This window comes from Orcinus orca, chromosome 6 (genome assembly GCF_937001465.1).
Source record: "Orcinus orca chromosome 6, mOrcOrc1.1, whole genome shotgun sequence".
In the NCBI taxonomy this organism is placed as follows: domain Eukaryota; kingdom Metazoa; phylum Chordata; class Mammalia; order Artiodactyla; family Delphinidae; genus Orcinus; species Orcinus orca.
The window spans coordinates 38,727,154-38,744,423 of NC_064564.1; the positions used below are offsets into that span (position 1 = coordinate 38,727,154).

Genomic DNA, 17,270 nt, shown 5'->3' on the forward strand with positions numbered 1-17,270 from the left:
AGAGAATATAAATAACATGATAAGTCCTACACTGTGAAAATAGCATCTTTTTAAGAGCCTATGGGGGACTTCCCTGGTGGCGCAGTGGTTAAGAATCTGCCTGCCAATGCAGGGGACATGGGTTCGAGCCCTGGTCCGGGAAGATCCCACATGCTGCAGAGCAACTAAGCCCACGCACCACAACTACTGAGCCTGCGCCCTAGAGCCCGTGAGCCACAACTACTGAAGGCCGCACGCCTAGAGCCCGTTGTCCACAATAGAAGCCACCGCAATGAGAAGCCTGCTCACCTCAATGAAGAGTAGCCCCTGCTTGCCGCAACTAGAGAAAGCCTGTGTGCAGCAGCGAAGACCCAGTGCAACCAAAGATAAATAATTAAAAATAAATTTGAGCTTATGCATGTAATATTAAAAAATGAAATTGAGATAAATTTTTTAAATGTATAAATAGTGTAGATAAGTGCTACCCAAGTAGCCATCCTTGAACTGTTTGTTACTGGTCTACAACCAGGTAAGAAACTTAATGTCAGGATGTAAATCAGTGCACCAGCTCCTTCATTGAGGAAGTCTCACTGTGAAAAAAATGTCAGCTGAGCTAAAAGAGTGAGGTAATTGATTTATGTTCTAGTACAAGACAGAAACAAACAGTGTGAGGCCACACTCTTATTAGCCTGGGGTAGAGGGAGACTACATTCTCTGATTACCGTAAAACTGTGAGTTAATAGGAAAAAAATTAAAACCTCTACCTATCTGGAGATTTTATATCTTTCTTAAATAACTCGGGTTAAAGAAAAAGTCAAATTGCAGAATATCTAAGGGTAATGAAAAACTGTATCAGAACCTACAGGATATGACTAGAGCATATACATATGTTTTAAGAAAAGGAAAACTCATTGTGAGCTGGGAAACTAAAGTCCCAATTGCTATGTATTTTTTCCTTTTTTTTTCTGTCTGTCCCTTCCTCTGTTTCCTCTAGACTGCTTGTGTATCTGCCTTTTTTTTTTTTAACTCTACTTCTGTCAAATATTTCTGAGCAGATAGTTTTTATTTCTCAGTTTTGTTTCTTTTATTTTAAAGATTTAAAGATTGAATGTCTCCAGGAGAGTCAAGGGTTGAATTTGCAAAAATTAAGGAATTCAGAGCTCATACTTACTGAAGCTAAACAAAAAATGAGGGAACTTACTATCAACATCAAAGTGAAGGAAGATCTGATTAAAGAATTAATTAAAACAGGTAATAGTATCCTGTGAACCAGCTTGTATGAGAAAGAAAAACTTCTAGGGCTTCCCTGGTGGCGCAGTGGTTGAGAGTCCGCCTGCCGATGCAGGGGACATGGGTTCGTGCCCTGGTCCGGGAAGATCCCACATGCTGCGGAGTGGCTGGGCCCGCGAGCCATGGCCACTGAGCCTGCGCGTCTGGAGCCTGTGCTCCGCAACGGGAGAGGCCACAACAGTGAGAGGCCCGCGTACCGCAAAAAAAAAAAAAAAATCTTCTAAAGTTGCTTCTGATGTTGTAACATTTACTTTAATTTTTGATGCTCAGGACTATCCACGTTAGCTTGGAATTCGTTCTAACAAGGTGTGCTCTAGAGCCAGTATGTGGAGGTTAATTATCAAAAGAACTTTGTTATATTTGATTTCATCTATGAATTTTTCTAACCAGTGTGAACTCTGTGTTGTGCTGGAACTCTATGGTACTTAATGTTTTTTGCCACTCTTTAGAAACATTATACTAGGCATCTGGGATAAGTCTGAGATGTTTTCCGAGTTCATTTTTAGTAAATACTTATTTTAAATTATTAGTCTTTATTTTCTTGGATAGTTCATATTTAACCTTAATTATAAACTTTATATTTTAAATGTAGCTAATTTTTGTTTTTCTGAAGATATAAGGATTTGTCCTTGAGAGCTGTCCTCTTGAGTGAGCCAGGCTTTCATCTCCTCCCCTTAATCTACCAGGTTGGGCATATGTACAACATCCTCTCCTCACCCTGCAACTCCATTAGGCTTGCCTTAAAATGCACATCTCAAGCTTTTGGGGTTCCTCTCACTAATACACTCCAAGTGTAAGTCTTGACTACTCTGAAATTCAGTAAAGAATTGAAGGAATAAGACACACTAGCTTTTCTTTTCCCCAATGTCAATGCAAAACAACTCTGGTCACATTTGGGGAAACTGAAGGAAATACTATCCTCCTCTTCTTCAAGCCCAAGACTATAATCACACTCAAACTACACGAATTGTGGTTCCCAAATCCTCTGCCAGCAAAGAGAAACCTGCCTGGCCTCTCCCTCCTCTTTCCTGCAAGCTTGCTTTCTGACTGTCGGTCCTCCTTTCTCAACTTCCTCTCCTCTAGCTGCTGTCCAATGCGTTTTCCTTTCTCATTCCTAGTGGTGTATGGGCTATGCATCGTCCCAGCTCCAGTTATTCCCAGATGTTTGATTTTGACCATTCTCCTTCCTCATAGGCAGGATCAATGCCAGTAAACCTCTCTTAGGAGTATCTAGGAAATGGTTTAGGGGTTTAAATAGCTTCTCTATCCCCATGATTTTAGGGTAGTGAGTGTAGAAATTGAGGATATTTACCACTCTGAAATAAACGATTTTCTTTCATATAGGTTATCCCACCATGGGATATCTAACTAAACAAGCACACTTTTGTAACCTGGTATACCCATCCTGGTTGCCTTAAAATAGAGGATACCTGAACTTAAACAGAGAAGGTCCTCTTCTTGTTCATAGAACGAAGGGCAGTTTGGAGCTTTCCTAAAGTCCCTTAGAAATGGTGATTAGCAAAAGGGTCAATGTGTACTTACTTTTCCAAGTCCTCTCACTGAAGACTTCCCCAAACAGTAGCTACTTCAGCCAAAATTAATAACAATGACAATTATACTGTATTTCATCAATTTTAATACACACTTTTTTCACATTTTAATATCTCTGAAATCAGGATGCATCTTAAAAATCAGTGGCATTTTAGCATTTTGTCATGGTGTAATTGGTACTGTATATTTTTTTTCTTAGTGGTTCATAAAATATTAGCGTGTTAAACAATTTATGGGATCACAGATTCATTAAAACATTGTTGTCCTATGTATTTTGAAGTTAGTTGAAAGCATAGAATTGTAGAGCCAGAAGACAACTTACAGTGCATTTAGTTCAATAACTCCCTGTATTAAAAAATTAAGAGCTTTACAGTATACCAGTATAACAACCTGTCCTGGTGATTATTCACCCCATGACCTCTAGACTCTTACTTCCCACTGCTGCTAGTTTGCCAGTCTGGTTCAGGACAGTCGACTATTCAGAATAAATCAGAACTAAATTTTTAGGGTCAGTAGCTGGGCTTAGAATGAAAAGAGATATAGAAATACCTATATTCTATTTTTCTCTATGTTCTAAATATTCATAAGAAAAGCATTTTAAAAAAATTATCTTTAACAAGTTAAAGTGAAATAAAAAAGGAGAGGGGGCTAGCTCTATATTAAAGGATTCTTAAGAAACATAACAGTAAGATGTACTGTGACCTTGTTTGGATTGTGATTAAAATAGACTAATTGTAAAAGACATTTTGAGACAGTTGGGGAAGTCTGAATAGGAACTGGTGGGTATTAGCATTGTTAGGTGTGATAATAACTTTTTGATTATTTCCATATTCTGTTTAGATGCTTATTGAAGTATACATAGGTGATGACATTATATCTGGGATTGCTTTAAAGTTTTTAAGTAAATTGAAGAAAAAAAGTATAGATGAAGTAGCTGTGGCAAAATCTTGATAACTGTTGGATCTGGGTGATGGACTTTCATTATATTATTTCTCTACTTTTGATATGTTAAAAATTTTTCATAATAGTAAAAGAAAAGAATTCGGAGACAGATTATGGGTGGTAGGAAGACAAAGTGTAGTAAGCAGTAGGCCAGTGAGTCACCCCAAATACCTTTTAACTGAAGTTTGATGCCAGCAAAGGTAAACTGCAAATTCAGAACAAAAGATGAACCAGGGAGAAGATAGAATGGCACCAGATGGGGACAGTCATTAAGGAACTAATTATTAAAAGGACAGGTGGCAAGTTGTGTTTGATGGGGATGGGAGGGACAGCTGGATTTTTAATGCTATGCCTTAAATAGTTACTGCCCAGCTTTTTAAGAGTAGGGAAATTTTATGTTTCTGGTGTTTTACTTAGTTTTTAAACATAATTTATAATTGTTATTACTACTATTATTATTATGAAGGTAATGATGTCAAGTCCGTAAGCAAACAGTATTCTCTGAAAGTAACAAAACTTGAACAGGAAGCAGAACAGGCGAAAGTGGAATTAACTGAAACGCAAAAGCAGCTTGAGGAACTGGAAAACAAAGATCTTTCTGATGTTGCTTTGAAGGTAAAATTACAGAAGGAATTTCGTAAAAAGATGGATGCTGCGAAGCTAAGAGTCCAGGTAATTTAAAAAATATAATTGAGAAAACTTATTTAAGGCTTCCTGATTTTGAGGATTCTTGTACCTAGTTAGGAAAGAAGTAGGATTCAGTTTTTACTAGCGGGAGGAACTGGATGGCAAGTTTTCTTTTCCAGTATGCTGGTGGGTTTACATAATTTTAGTCTGGGTAGTATATTTCTTCATTCAGGAAGTGTATTATTTTAATCTTTTTATCAAAAACCACATGGTGAGAAATAAAGATAACCACAGAAAATAGTATCCTTTTCTGAAGGATAAAAGATTAACTAATGATTAAATAATACATATATAACATCTGGTATGTATATAGCACTTTCTTGACACTCAACAAATATAAGTGTTTCAGACAGTTTTCTGAAATCATAACTGATTGGTTTAAGAAAGGTTAATAACTTTGAGTACCACATCTTATTCTTAATTTCCTAATGCTGTACTTTGCTATATCCTCAAATATAGCTACAGTTTAAAAATTCTATTCTTTGAGAAGTATTCCATTATAGAGAGATTTTGTGTATGAAGCCGTTCCCAGATGCTTTTGGTATAGTCAGAGTGCTTTGTTAGTTTGCTTATAATGAATTTACTAAAGTGCCTTTTCCAGTTCTTTTGATTCATAATCTTTTTTTTTAAATATTTTATTTATTTTTTCGCTGTGTTGGGTCTTAGTTGCGGCACGTGGGATCTTTCGTTGTGGCATGTGGGCTCTTCACCGTGGTGTGCAGGCTTCTCTCTAGCGCATGGGCTCATTAGTTGCAGTGTGCAGGCTCTCTAGTAGCGTGTGGGCAGGCTCAGTAGTTGTGGTGTGAGGGCTCCAGAGTGCATGGGTTCTGTAGTTGTGGCATGCAGGGTTAGTTGCCCTATGGCATGTGGGTTCTTAGTTTCCTGACCAGGGATCGAACCAGCGTCCCCTGCATTGCAATATGGATTCTCAACCACTGGACCACCAGGGAAGTCCCTGATTCATAATCTATTGCTTTCATATTGTTTCCACTGTACATAGAATGGAATTGTAGTTAACCTAGTCAGAGCATTAGTTATCTATTTTTGAAACTGTGCCACAGTTATTTTCTTTCAACAAGATAAGTGTTCACCGCACACCTCCTGTGTGCCAGGTCCTGTTCTAGATGGGGATGCAGGAGTGAAAAGAGCAAAAAAGTCCCTTCTTCTAGGGTTTTTAATGCCATCTCAAACATCTGCACATCGCCATTAAAATTTTTTTTTACTTAAGTAGCCTCTCAAGTCAACACCAAGTTAAAATAACGTGACGTGACACTTTGCACTTTCCTTCAGAATACATTTTTTCCCTTAGCAATTCACCTCCGAGAGTCTTGCGATCAATTTTTTAAAATTTCTTGACCGTTAAATTAAGGCTGCGACATCTAACAAAGTACTCGTTTTAACAAAACATTAGTAGAACAAAACAATTAAGAGCTTTCCTTTATGATTATTATGAAATTTATTTATAATTTCATAGGTTTTTATCCTACCTTCAGTTCTTTTTTGTTTTTTAAAGACACATTTATTCAGCGTCGTGATCATACTATTACAGTTAGCAATCAACAGCATGAGTGCAAAAAAAAAAAACCTACATTAAATAAAACCCTTTGTTGGAATGCTTTACACTTTCCGCAGAACAGAAACTAAAATAACCTGTTATACAACTAGGCACAAATACAGCCCTTGAGTTTTTTTTGCCCATACACATGAGTATTGTCTAAAACATGTCTTCTTTGTAGCAGCTAGACCCTGCCACCGCTGTGCTTGGCCGAGTTCACAAATCTCTTGTAACCTGTAGCTTCCCTGTCACTCTCCTGGCTCTCCTCTCCTGCTAAACTTTGTTTCCTGGCAGTAATTAAAACCTTCTGCCACTGCCGTAGCTACTGCTGCTGCTGGAATTACCATAGCCACCTTGGTTTCGTGGTTTGGCAAAGTATTGGCCTCCACCACCATAGGGGCCAGAACTTCTGCCTCCAAAGTTTCCTCCTTTCATGGGTCCAAAATTTGAAGATTGATTGTTGTAATTGCCAAAATCATTGTAGCTTCCGCCACCTCCAAAATGGCTTCCGTCATTACCAAATCCATTACTGCCATCCCCACTGCCACCATATCCCCCACCACCACGGCTGCCACCAAAGGCATCTCGACCACTGACGTTCCCTCCACGAGCAGAGTTGTCATTCCCACCAAAACCCCCTCCACGACCACCACCAAAGTTTCCAGAACCACTTCGACCTCTTTGGCTGGATGAAGCACTAGCCTTCTCTTGCTTAGATAGGGCTTTCCTTACTTCACAGTTGTGGCCGTTCACTGTGTGATATTTCTGAATGACAGTCTTGTCTGCGGCATCATGGTCATCAAAGGTTACAAAAGCAAAGCCTCTGTTTTTGCCACTGCCTCAGTCGGTCATGATTTCAATCACTTCAGTTCTCCCACACTGTTCAAAATAATCTCTTAGGTGATGTTCTTCAGTGTCTTCTTTAATGCCACCAACAAAAATCTTTTTCACGGTTAAGTGGGCGCCAGGTCTTTGAGAATCTTCTCTTGAGACGGCCCTCTTTGGTTCCCCAACTCTTCCATCCACCTCGTGTGGCCTCGCATCCATGGCCGCATCCACCTCCTCTGCAATGGCATACGTGACAAACCCGAAGCCTCTGGAGCACCTGGTGTTTGGACCCCTCGTTACCACACAGTCTGTGAGCGCTGCCCGCTGCTCAGGTGGCTCCTCAGATTCGCATCAATTGTTTCAAAGCTCAGACGTCTGATGAGGAGCTTCTGCAGCTGTTCGGGCTCTTTGGGAGACTGACTTAGACACGACGGCAGTAGAGGGGGGAGGCTTCAATGATGCTTACTTGGCGGCATCCACGGGCAGAAAGGTTATCCTACCTTCAGTTCTGATTGTAATTCTTATACTCAGTATTAATAAGTAAGAACCGATCTTGTACTGGTCATCTGTCTATTCAGATTTTCTATTTCTTCATGATTCAGTCTTGGAAGACTGTGTGTATTTAGGGATTTATCCATTTCTTCTAGGTTATCCAATTTTTTGGTGTATAATTGTTGATCATACTCTTTTTTGTCTTTTTTTTTGGCTGTGTTGGGTCTTCATTGCTGCGCACGGGCTTTCTCTAGTTGCGGTGAGTGGGGGCTACTTTTCGTTGTGGTGCACAGGTTTCTCATTGTGGTGGCTTCTCTTGTTGCAGAGCATGGGCTCTAGGCACGCGGGCTTCAGTAGGTGTGGTACGTGGGCTCAGTAGTTGTAGCTCGCAGGCTCTAGAGCTCAGGCTCAGTAGTTGTGGCACATGGGTTTAGTTGCTCCACGGCAACTAAATGTGGGATCTTCCCAGACCAGGGCTCGAATCCATGTCCCCTGCATTGGCAGGCGGATTCTTAACCACTGCGCCACCAGGGAAGCCCCTGATCATACTCTTTTAGGGTCCTTTGTATTTCTGTGGTATCAGTAGTGACTTCTCTTTCATTTTTGATTTTATTCACTTGAGCCCTCTCTTTTTTTCTTTCTGAGTCTGGCTAAATTGTCGATTTTATTTACCTTTTCAGAAAACCAGCTCTTAGTATCACTGATCTTTTCTATTGTTTTTTTAGTCTCTATTTCATTTATTTCTTCTCTGACCTTTATTATTTCCTTTCTTCTACTAACTTTGGGCTTTGCATGTTCTTCTTTTTCTAGTTCCTTTAGGTGTAATGTTAGATTGTTTATTTGAGATTTTTCTCGTTTCTTGAGGAAGGCCTGTATCACTGTACACTTCCCTCTTAAAACTGCTTTTTTTGTGTCGCACAGATTTTGGACAGTTGTGGTTCCATTTTCACTTGTCTCAAGGTATTTTTTGATTCTCCTTTGATTTCTTTGTTGACCCATTGGCTGTTTAGTAGCACATGGTTTAGTCTTCATGTGTTTGTGTTTTTTCCAGTTTTCTTGAAATAGCCAAAATTATTATTTTTCTAAGGAGGTTATTATATTAACCATATAAATCTATAGCTTAAGCCTTGTGTGTGGATTTAGCAAAGATTATTTTTATGGTTGTGATTAAAAGATTAAATGAAAGATTATTAATAGGGTTTGAATTATCATGTTCTTTTTGTTTTCCATGTTTCTTGTTGTGTATCTTTTTCTGCTGAGGGTACTGATGAGGAAAGGAAAGAACTTAATTAAATTCAAAAGAAACATCTCATAGAAGGAGGACTGAAAGAAGTGTCCCACATAGTTTTAGAGATTTCTGTGCCTTTGCCATATGCATGCACAACTGATGGGGATTGGGATGCTAAAGATGATAAGGATGGTGGTGGGGATGAGAAGTGTGATAGTTAAGTATCTACCAAGTGCTATATACATACTAGATGTTTTATATGTATTATATGTATTACTTAATCATTATTTAATCCTTTGAAGTGGGTATTTTTATTTATTTATTTATTTATTTTTTGCGGTACACCGACCTCTGTGCCACCAGGGAAGCCCTGAAGTGGGTATTTTTACACTCTTACAAATGAGGAAGCTAAGGTTTACAAAGGTAAAATAACTCACTCAGTCACATAATTGTGATGATAATAATGGTTTTCAGTACTCTAACATTTCATACCATTTTAACATTGAAATACTAGTGGTTTTATTGGTATAATGAAGTTATTTTAGTTTTTAAAACTTAAAAAATTTGTTTTAATTAAAAAAAATCTAAAATCTGTATTCTTGGTCTTTAGATATATATAGCATTATATGCTGCATTATATGCTCTGTTTAATGCTAACAGAGGTGCACATTTGAGCATCTGTGGAATAAGTGCAAATGACAAACCTATCTCACTTTTAAATAAGATTATCAGTACTTATACTGATATCTTCAATATCATGTGGAAAAGACACTAAAATTCTAGTATTAACATTTTTTACTCCAGTATTGCAATACTGTCAAATATAAGTGACAGGGGCTTCCCTGGTGGCACAGTGGTTGAGAGTCCGCCTGCCGATGCAGGGGACGTGGGTTCGTGCCCCGGTCCAGGAAGATCCCACATGCCGCGGAGCGGCTGGGCCCGTGAGCCATGGCCGCTGAGCCTGCGCGTCCGGAGGCTGTGCTCTGCAATGGGAGAGGCCACGACAGTGAGAGGCCCGCATACCGCAAAAAAAAAAAAAAAAAAAGTGACAAAGCCAGGGTGCAAATCCAGGCATGGGAAACTGCAGAGTCCTGTGGCCTCCAAGCTAGTAGTACTCCAAGTAGTCCATCTGCAGATTGTTCATTATTGGTCTGCAGTGAGATAAAGGTAAATGGGAGCACAGCTTCTCTCATCAACAAAGTCTTGCATGAAAACATCATCAGCTGAATCTAATAATGTGCTTCATGGTGCAGGCTGACAACAGTCTGTGAGTGGTACTGGTCCACAGACCACATTTTGAGTAGCGCTGCTCTAAGCTACAATGCCTCTGTGAATACTTAGTTTAATTAAAACAAAATGTGTTTATGTCAACAATTTATCACCAAGATAAAGAAAATAATTAATCATAGTCTGCATAACTTACAAATGACCTCACCTTAACTTTTTTATGTCACATAAGAGGTACTTACTTAGTGTAACGCTAAAGTACAGCATACAAATCTAATATATGTTTGCTTGTTTGATCAGGATTAAATTGAAATACTCTGGTATTTTATATTAGTAAACTCTTCAAAAAATTTTAATGCTGTCTATGGATAACTTTACCTAGAGAGGAAAAGCCTTATTTAAGGTAATTAAAATAGTAATTACAATGGTTGGTCACTCTCAGGGAAAATGGTATCTTTCTGATCATCTTAACTCAGGGATTAATGATTTAGGCTGCAGCTGGATATTAAAGATGAGCACAGTGGAATACTATGCAGTCATATAGAAAGAACAAATCTATGAGAAAACACCTCTAAGATACGTTAAACAGAAAAAAAGGGGAGGTGGAGAATAGTCTACCTAGAACATAAAGTTACATATGTGCATATAAATTATTTCTCAAGGAATATTTAAGAAATTGGTAATTTTGTTTCAGGAAACAGGACAGGTAGATTAGGCGTCTGAGAGAAGAGTCATTTTAAATATAAGTTTAGTTTTGTATTGTTTTAATTTTTATTATGTACATAAAATATTTTAAAATTAAAACAATAAAAAAAGCAACGATGTCAATTTTGTTCTGTTTGGCTGTCAGCACCAGGAAGTCTCATTATTCTTTATATCTGGTGAAAATTATGATATTTGCTTGACTGTAAAAGTAGAAATGTAGAAAACAGTTGTGAAACTATCAAGAATAAATTAAAATCTAGGCAAAAATGCCTACCTGCGTCATTAAATGAAAAGTTTAAGTTTAGTGGAGGGATATGAGAGGTGCAGTTTTTCATTTTGAAATATTCATATGATCCCAGGTCTTACAGAAGAAGCAACAAAATAGTAAGAAATTGGCATCACTGTCGATCCAAAATGAGAAACGTGCTAATGAACTAGAGCAGAATGTAGATCACATGAAGCATCAAAAGGTACAGCTGCAAAAAAGACTTCAAGAAGAAAATGAGAAAAGGAAGCAACTGGATGCAGAAATTAAGCGGGGTCAACAAAAAATCAAAGTAATATTGTCATACTTTCCTGCTAAGCATAATATGAAATGTTCAATGGCTCAGAGCTAATGTAACCAAGGTCTTGATTCAGTTGGCTTGTGAGGTATCTCACCTTGGCCTGTCCTTGGCTGCTGTCCTCATTCACTTTAAAACTTTGTTGATCTACATAGTAAAAGCTATTTATTGAATTCTGAGTACTGTCTTGAAGGCTTTGACTTCCCAAAAGAAAGTGCCGTGATAATTTCTGTAACTAGGATCTTAACTTCAGTTGAGGCTGTCAAAAACACAAATTTATAAAGCTGACTTTCTAAAAAAATATCTAACATTTGAATAGGATTTGCCATTTTCAAAGTGCTTTGACATGCATTGTCCATGTGGCAGCATAGAAAAAAGTACAAGGTAAAATGGTACCATTTCATTCATAGTGTGCAGAAAAGTGATCAGACCTGTATGCCCAGCCGTTCTATAGAATGGATTGGGCTGGGGAGGAACTAGTGGTGTCAGCCTGGGCTCTGGAGCCAGGCTTGCATGTATTCAATCCCAACTCTCTCACTTCCTGGCTAGATAAGATCATTTACTGAGAAAATCACTTACCCTCTCTGTGTCTGTTTATTCTTATCTAAGATGGCCTTATCATACTTGCCTCAGTAGGGCTCTTTTGAAGAAGAGAATGATGATAATGATCATAATAACAACAACAAACACTTATCTAGCACTGTGTACCAGGCTCTGTTCTGTTCAAATGTTAAGCCAGACCCAAGGTTTGGAACATAATTGGAGATTTCCTAGATTTTAAACTTTGGAAAATAATATATTCTCAGACCTTCAAAAAAAAAATGACAGAATTTAGTGATGGAAGGGAACTTAAAAGAGCATTTAAGCCAAATTACTGATTCTTTTTTTTTTTTAATCAGCTTTATTGAGATATACTTCACATATCATACAGTTCACCCATGTAAAGCGTACAGTGAGTTTTGGTATATTACATTATTGATTTTTATAAAATAATATAACATGAAATTGACCATTTTAACTTTGTTTAAGCATATAGCTCAGTGCCATTAATTACATTCGGTGTTGTGCAACCATCACCACTGTCTTTTTCCAAAACTTTTTCATCACCCTTAATAGACACTTGGTAACCATTAGCAATAATTCCCTTTCCCCTCTTCCCCCCAAGCCCCTGGTAACCCTAATCTACTTCTCTCTTTATGAATTTGCCTATTCTAGATATTTCATAAAAGTGAAATCATACAATATTTGTCCTGTATCTGGATTTTTTCATTTAGCATCATGTTTTCAAGGTTCAGCCATGTTGTAGTATATATCAGAACTTCATTCCTTCTTATGGCTGGGTAATATTCCATTGCATACACAACATTTTGTTTCTGCATTTATCTGATAGGCACTTGGGTTGTTTCCACGTTTTGGCTATCGAATAATGCTGTGATAAACATTGGCATAGAAGTAACTGTTCAAGTGCCTGCTTTCAATTTGGAATTGAAATACCTAGGTGTGGAATTGCTGGGTCATATGCTAATTCTATGCTTAGCTTTTTGAGGAACCACCAACTGTTTCTGATAGTGGCAGCACCATTTTACATTCCCACCAGCAATGTATGAGGGGTCTGATTTCTCTGCATGTTCATCAACACTTGTCATTTTCTGTTTCTTTTTTATTATAGTCATCCAAGTACATGTGAAGTGGAATCTCGTTGTGGTTTTGATTTTCATTTCCATAATGACTAATGGTATTGAACACCTTTTCATGTGCTTATTGCCCGTTTGTATATCTTCTTTGGAGAAATGTCTTTTCAAGTTCTTTGTCTACTTTTTAATTGGGTTGTCTCTTTGTTGTTGAGTTGTGGGAATTCATTATGTATTCTGGACATTAAACTTTATCAGATACATGACTTCCAAATATTTTTTTCCATTCTGTAGATTATCTTTACATTTTCTTTTTTTTTTTAATTTTATTTATTTATTTATTTTTGGCTGTGTTAGATCTTCATTTCTGTGCGAGGGCTTTCTCTAGTTGTGGTGAGCGGGGGCCACTCTTCATTGTGGTGCACGGACCTCTCATTCTCATGGCCTCTCCTGTTGCGGAGCACAGGCTCCAGACGCACAGGCTCAGTAGTTGTGGCTCACGGGCCCAGTTGCTCCGTGGCATGTGGGATCTTCCCAGACCAGGGCTCGAACCCGTGTCCCCTGCATTGGCAGGCAGATTCTCAACCAGAGAAGCCCTTTACATTTTCTTGATAATATTCTTTGATGCACCAAAGTTTTACATTTTTTATGAAGTTCCAGTTTATCTATTTTTCCTTTTGTTGCTTGTGCTTTTAGTATCATATCTAAGAATCCATTGCCAAATCTAAGGTCATAAGGATTTACCCCTATGTTTTCTTCTGGAATCTTATGGTTTTAGCTCTTATATTTAGGTTCCTGGTCCATTTTGAGTTAATTTTTGTATATGGTGTGAGGTAGGGGTCCATCTTCATTCTTTTGCATGTGGAAATCCAGTTGTTCCAGCACCATCTATTGAAAAGACTATTCTTTCCCTGTTTAATGGACTTGGTACCCTTGTCAAAAATCAATTGGCTGTAGATTTATGAATTTATTTCTAAACTTTCAGTTCTATTCCATTTGTCTATATGTCTATCCTTGTGCAAGTACACACTGTTTTGATGACAGTAGCTTTGCAGTAGATTTTGGGAAGTAAGTCCTCCAACTTTGTACTTTTTCAGGATTGTTTTGGCTATTTGAGGACTCTTGAAATTCCACATGAATTTAAGGGTCAGCTTTTCCATTTCTGCAAAAAAGGCCATTGGAATTTTTTTTTTAATGCTTTAATTGTGTTTAATGCATGGTTCTTTTTTTTTTTACAGCAGCACTCAACAAATTTTTATTTTCAAATTATTCCTTTTACGACGATCTGTTCTTGGGTTTTTCTCTGTAGATCCACTTTTTAAAAATTTATTTATTTTCTTTATTTTTTTGGCTGCATCTGGTCTTAGTTGAGGCATGTGGTGCAGGCTCTTTGTTGTGGCACAATGGCTTCTCTCTAGTTGTGGCATGCAGGTTTTCTCTCTAGTTGTGGTGCGTGGGCTCCAGGGTGCGTGGACTCTGTAGTATGCAGCACACAGGCTCTCTCATTGAGGCGCGCAAGCTCAGTAGTTGTGGTGTGTGGGCTTAGTTGCCCTGCGGCATGTGGGATCTTAGTTCCCTGACCAGGGATTGAATGCAAGTCCCCTGCATTGGAAAGCGGATTCTTTACCACTGGACCACCAGGGAAGTCCCAGCCATTGGATTTTTTTTTTTTTTTTTTTTTGCAGTACACAGGCCTTTCACTGTTGTGGCCTCTCCCGTTGCGGAGCACAGGCTCCGGATGCGCAGGCTCAGTGGCCATGGCTCACAGGCCCAGCTGCTCCATGGCATGTGGGATCCACCCAGACTGGGGCACGAACCCGTGTCCCCTGCATTGGCAGGCGGACTCTCAACCACTGTGCCACCAGGGAAGCCTGCGGCCATTGGAATTTTGATATGGATTGTGTTGACTATGTAGATCTCTTAGTGTAGTATTGGCATCATGACAATATTAAGTTTTCCTATCCATGAGGATGGGGCATCTTTTCATTTATTTAAATCTTCTTTAATTTCTTTCAGAATGTTTTATAATTTTTAGTGTACTAGTCTTTTACCTCCTTGGTTAAATTTATTCCCAGATATTTTATTATTTTAGATGTTATTATAAATGGAATTGCTTTCTTAATTTCCTTGAGTTACTCATTCTAAATAATAATGGTAATAATCATTATTATAGCAGTAAATAATATTTATTATTTGTCTTCAGTCAGTACTGTGCTAAGCACTTATGTGCTTTATCTCATTTGTCTTTTTCTCTTCCTGTATTTTCATCTTTTCCTTTTCTCCTAGATTCTTTCTTTAAACATCTTAGACTTTTCTCATCCTAAAATTATTCTCCTTCAACTTTATACTTCTCTCTCTCACTTCTCCCCTTTATAACCAAACTTCTTGGAAAAGTTTACTATATTTGATTCTGTTTCCTTTCCTTTCATTTGTTCTCTTCTCCTCTCCAGTCTGGTTTCTGGGTCTTGGCTGTACCGTTCACTTCAAAGCTCTTGAGAAGTTCACTAGTGCTCTCTCTGTCACACCTCAGCTGCATCCACCATAGTTCACCACTCCCTCCATCTTGAAATATTTCCCCCTTTGCCTTTGTGAAATTATACTCACCTTGTTTTTTCTTCTCTGATTGCTTGTTCTTTGTCTTTGCTAGCTTATCCTACACTATCGTTTCCTACCTATGGAAATTACTCAGGGCTCTAGCCTATGCCCTCGTATCTTCCATACTCTGTCCTGGGTGACCTCTCACCTTGTCTTTTTCCATGACTGCAGTTTAACTCTGACAACTCCCAGATTTAATCCTTAATACCAGATTTGCCATTTGAGCTCTGGATTCATATATCCAACCATTGACATCTTTATTAGGTTGTCTTATAGGTGAATTCCCTTACTTACCTCGCCACTATTCCTCCTCCCTGCTCCCTTCATGGGAGAGAAAATATAGTTTTCCAGTGTACTTTACATGACATTTCAATGCATTCAGATGGGTAAGCTAGAAATTTAGCAGTCATCCTTGACTCTGTCCTCTTCCTCATTACGCATATCCAGTGAATCACAAAGTCCTATAAATTGAGTCTTCTAAATATCTTGAATCTGTTCAATTCTCATTTCGCTGACAACAGCCTAGTCTGTTCGTTCCTGTCCTTCCTCCAGTGTGAGGATCAGGCCTGCCTGTCAGTCCTGTGGTCTTTGGGTCTCAGCTTCTCATCTCTCATGAACCCTGGCTTAAAGCAACAAGACATAGCACTCTCTAAATCTATGTTTAGGGAAAAGAAAAATACTTTTGAGCAGAATGCATAGTCTGCTGAAATGCAACTCTGCCTGTAACTTAAACTTTTTACATTCTTATCTAGGGTAATTTTGTTCCTTCTCTCATTCTGGGGAAATGTGACCCATTTAAGGGGAGAATGAGTATTCCAGAGAAAGGAACAGTCTGCCCCGAAGATATATTGAAGTTTCTACTACTTAATGCAAAAGCAAAACCTGCTCAGAGTCCTAAGGGATATCTTGTCTTCTGTTTGGAGCTAACTGTCTAACATTCCATTTTTCACTTGACTAAACCATTTCCAGAGAATACTATGACTTCTGCATAGGTTCTCCATGTTCTTCTGCATGTTCTTCTGCATAGGTTCTTCAGTTCTTAACTGAAGACTATGGATGAGCTATAAAGGAAAGGTATAGGAACCCCTGAAATGTGACCTGGGATTTTTACTTCTCTAAGCACCAATTTCCTCATCTATAAAATGGGATTTATAATGGTATCTGTTTCATAGGATTATTGTGAGGATTAAATGGGATAATTAAATAGATGTAAAAAGCATAGCACAGTACCTGGTAGACAGTTATTTTACTATTATAATAGAGATTACAATATAAGGTAAAGGTAATTATGTCTAGAGCAACATGCAAAAGAGGGGATTAGACCACCTGCAGTACACTTTCAAAGCATTTGTAGAAGAATAGGAATAGTAGGCAGTCAGCTCCAGTATAAGGTGCCTTTATTTCAGCATCCTGAAGTTGCTGTGACTGTGACAGGGGCTAACTTATAACTGTGAACTAGAGCTAGGGAAGCATGAAAAATTAATGGGTAGTAAATATAACAGGGTCCAAATGCACTCATAATTCAACTCAAGTGGGCATAGAAAATTTATCTAGTCTATAGCAGACCTGTGTTCCTTATGACACCCCTCCCACCCTGCCCTGCCCAAACCATGTCACGAGAATTTCTGGAAATATCATGGGAACTAACCAAATTACCAGTCTGTCCAAACCTTATTCTGATAGTTTAAACATTTCCTTCAAATAATTCTCAGTTCTCTTGAATAAGAATATTCAGTCTCTTGGCCTCTTCCTCCCCATGATTCTCAAAGATAGAGTCTGGTATATGTGGTGTTCTGGTGTGTAGCTTTATTGCATCACATGGTGTTGAAGGGGAAGGGACTTTCTGAGTTTCATTTGGTCCTTGGATGTGACTGGCTGGAATCTGCTCTCTCTTGTTCACCTTTCCCTGCTGGCACTTGATATGAAGCCAGTATAGTTCATAGATTGGTCTCACTTTCAGCTTAGAGCCTGGAGGTGCTTTGGCTTCATCTCATCTC

The 17,270-nt window shown here is 38.4% G+C and overlaps 1 protein-coding gene and 1 pseudogene across 15 annotated transcripts in view; one reads left to right on the forward strand and one right to left on the reverse strand.

Moving 5' to 3' along the window:
- The window catches only part of KIF27 (kinesin family member 27), an 89,751-nt gene that overhangs the window by 35,155 nt on the left and 37,326 nt on the right, over positions 1-17,270 (forward strand). For 11 of the 15 annotated variants that reach the window (XM_033415887.2, XM_033415888.2, XM_033415891.2 and 8 more), the window contains 3 exons: positions 1,075-1,230; positions 4,229-4,434; positions 10,844-11,041. The exons of 1 other annotated variant lie outside the window; for it this stretch is intronic. In XM_033415887.2, coding sequence (XP_033271778.1) covers positions 1,075-1,230; positions 4,229-4,434; positions 10,844-11,041 — 560 coding nt within the window. The remainder of the gene's footprint in view (positions 1-1,074; positions 1,231-4,228; positions 4,435-10,843; positions 11,042-17,270) is intronic. 3 more of the 15 variants (XM_033415889.2, XM_004285368.3, XM_033415886.2) reach the window with 2 other exon arrangements.
- Positions 6,252-9,696, reverse strand: LOC105748857 (heterogeneous nuclear ribonucleoprotein A1-like; annotated as a pseudogene).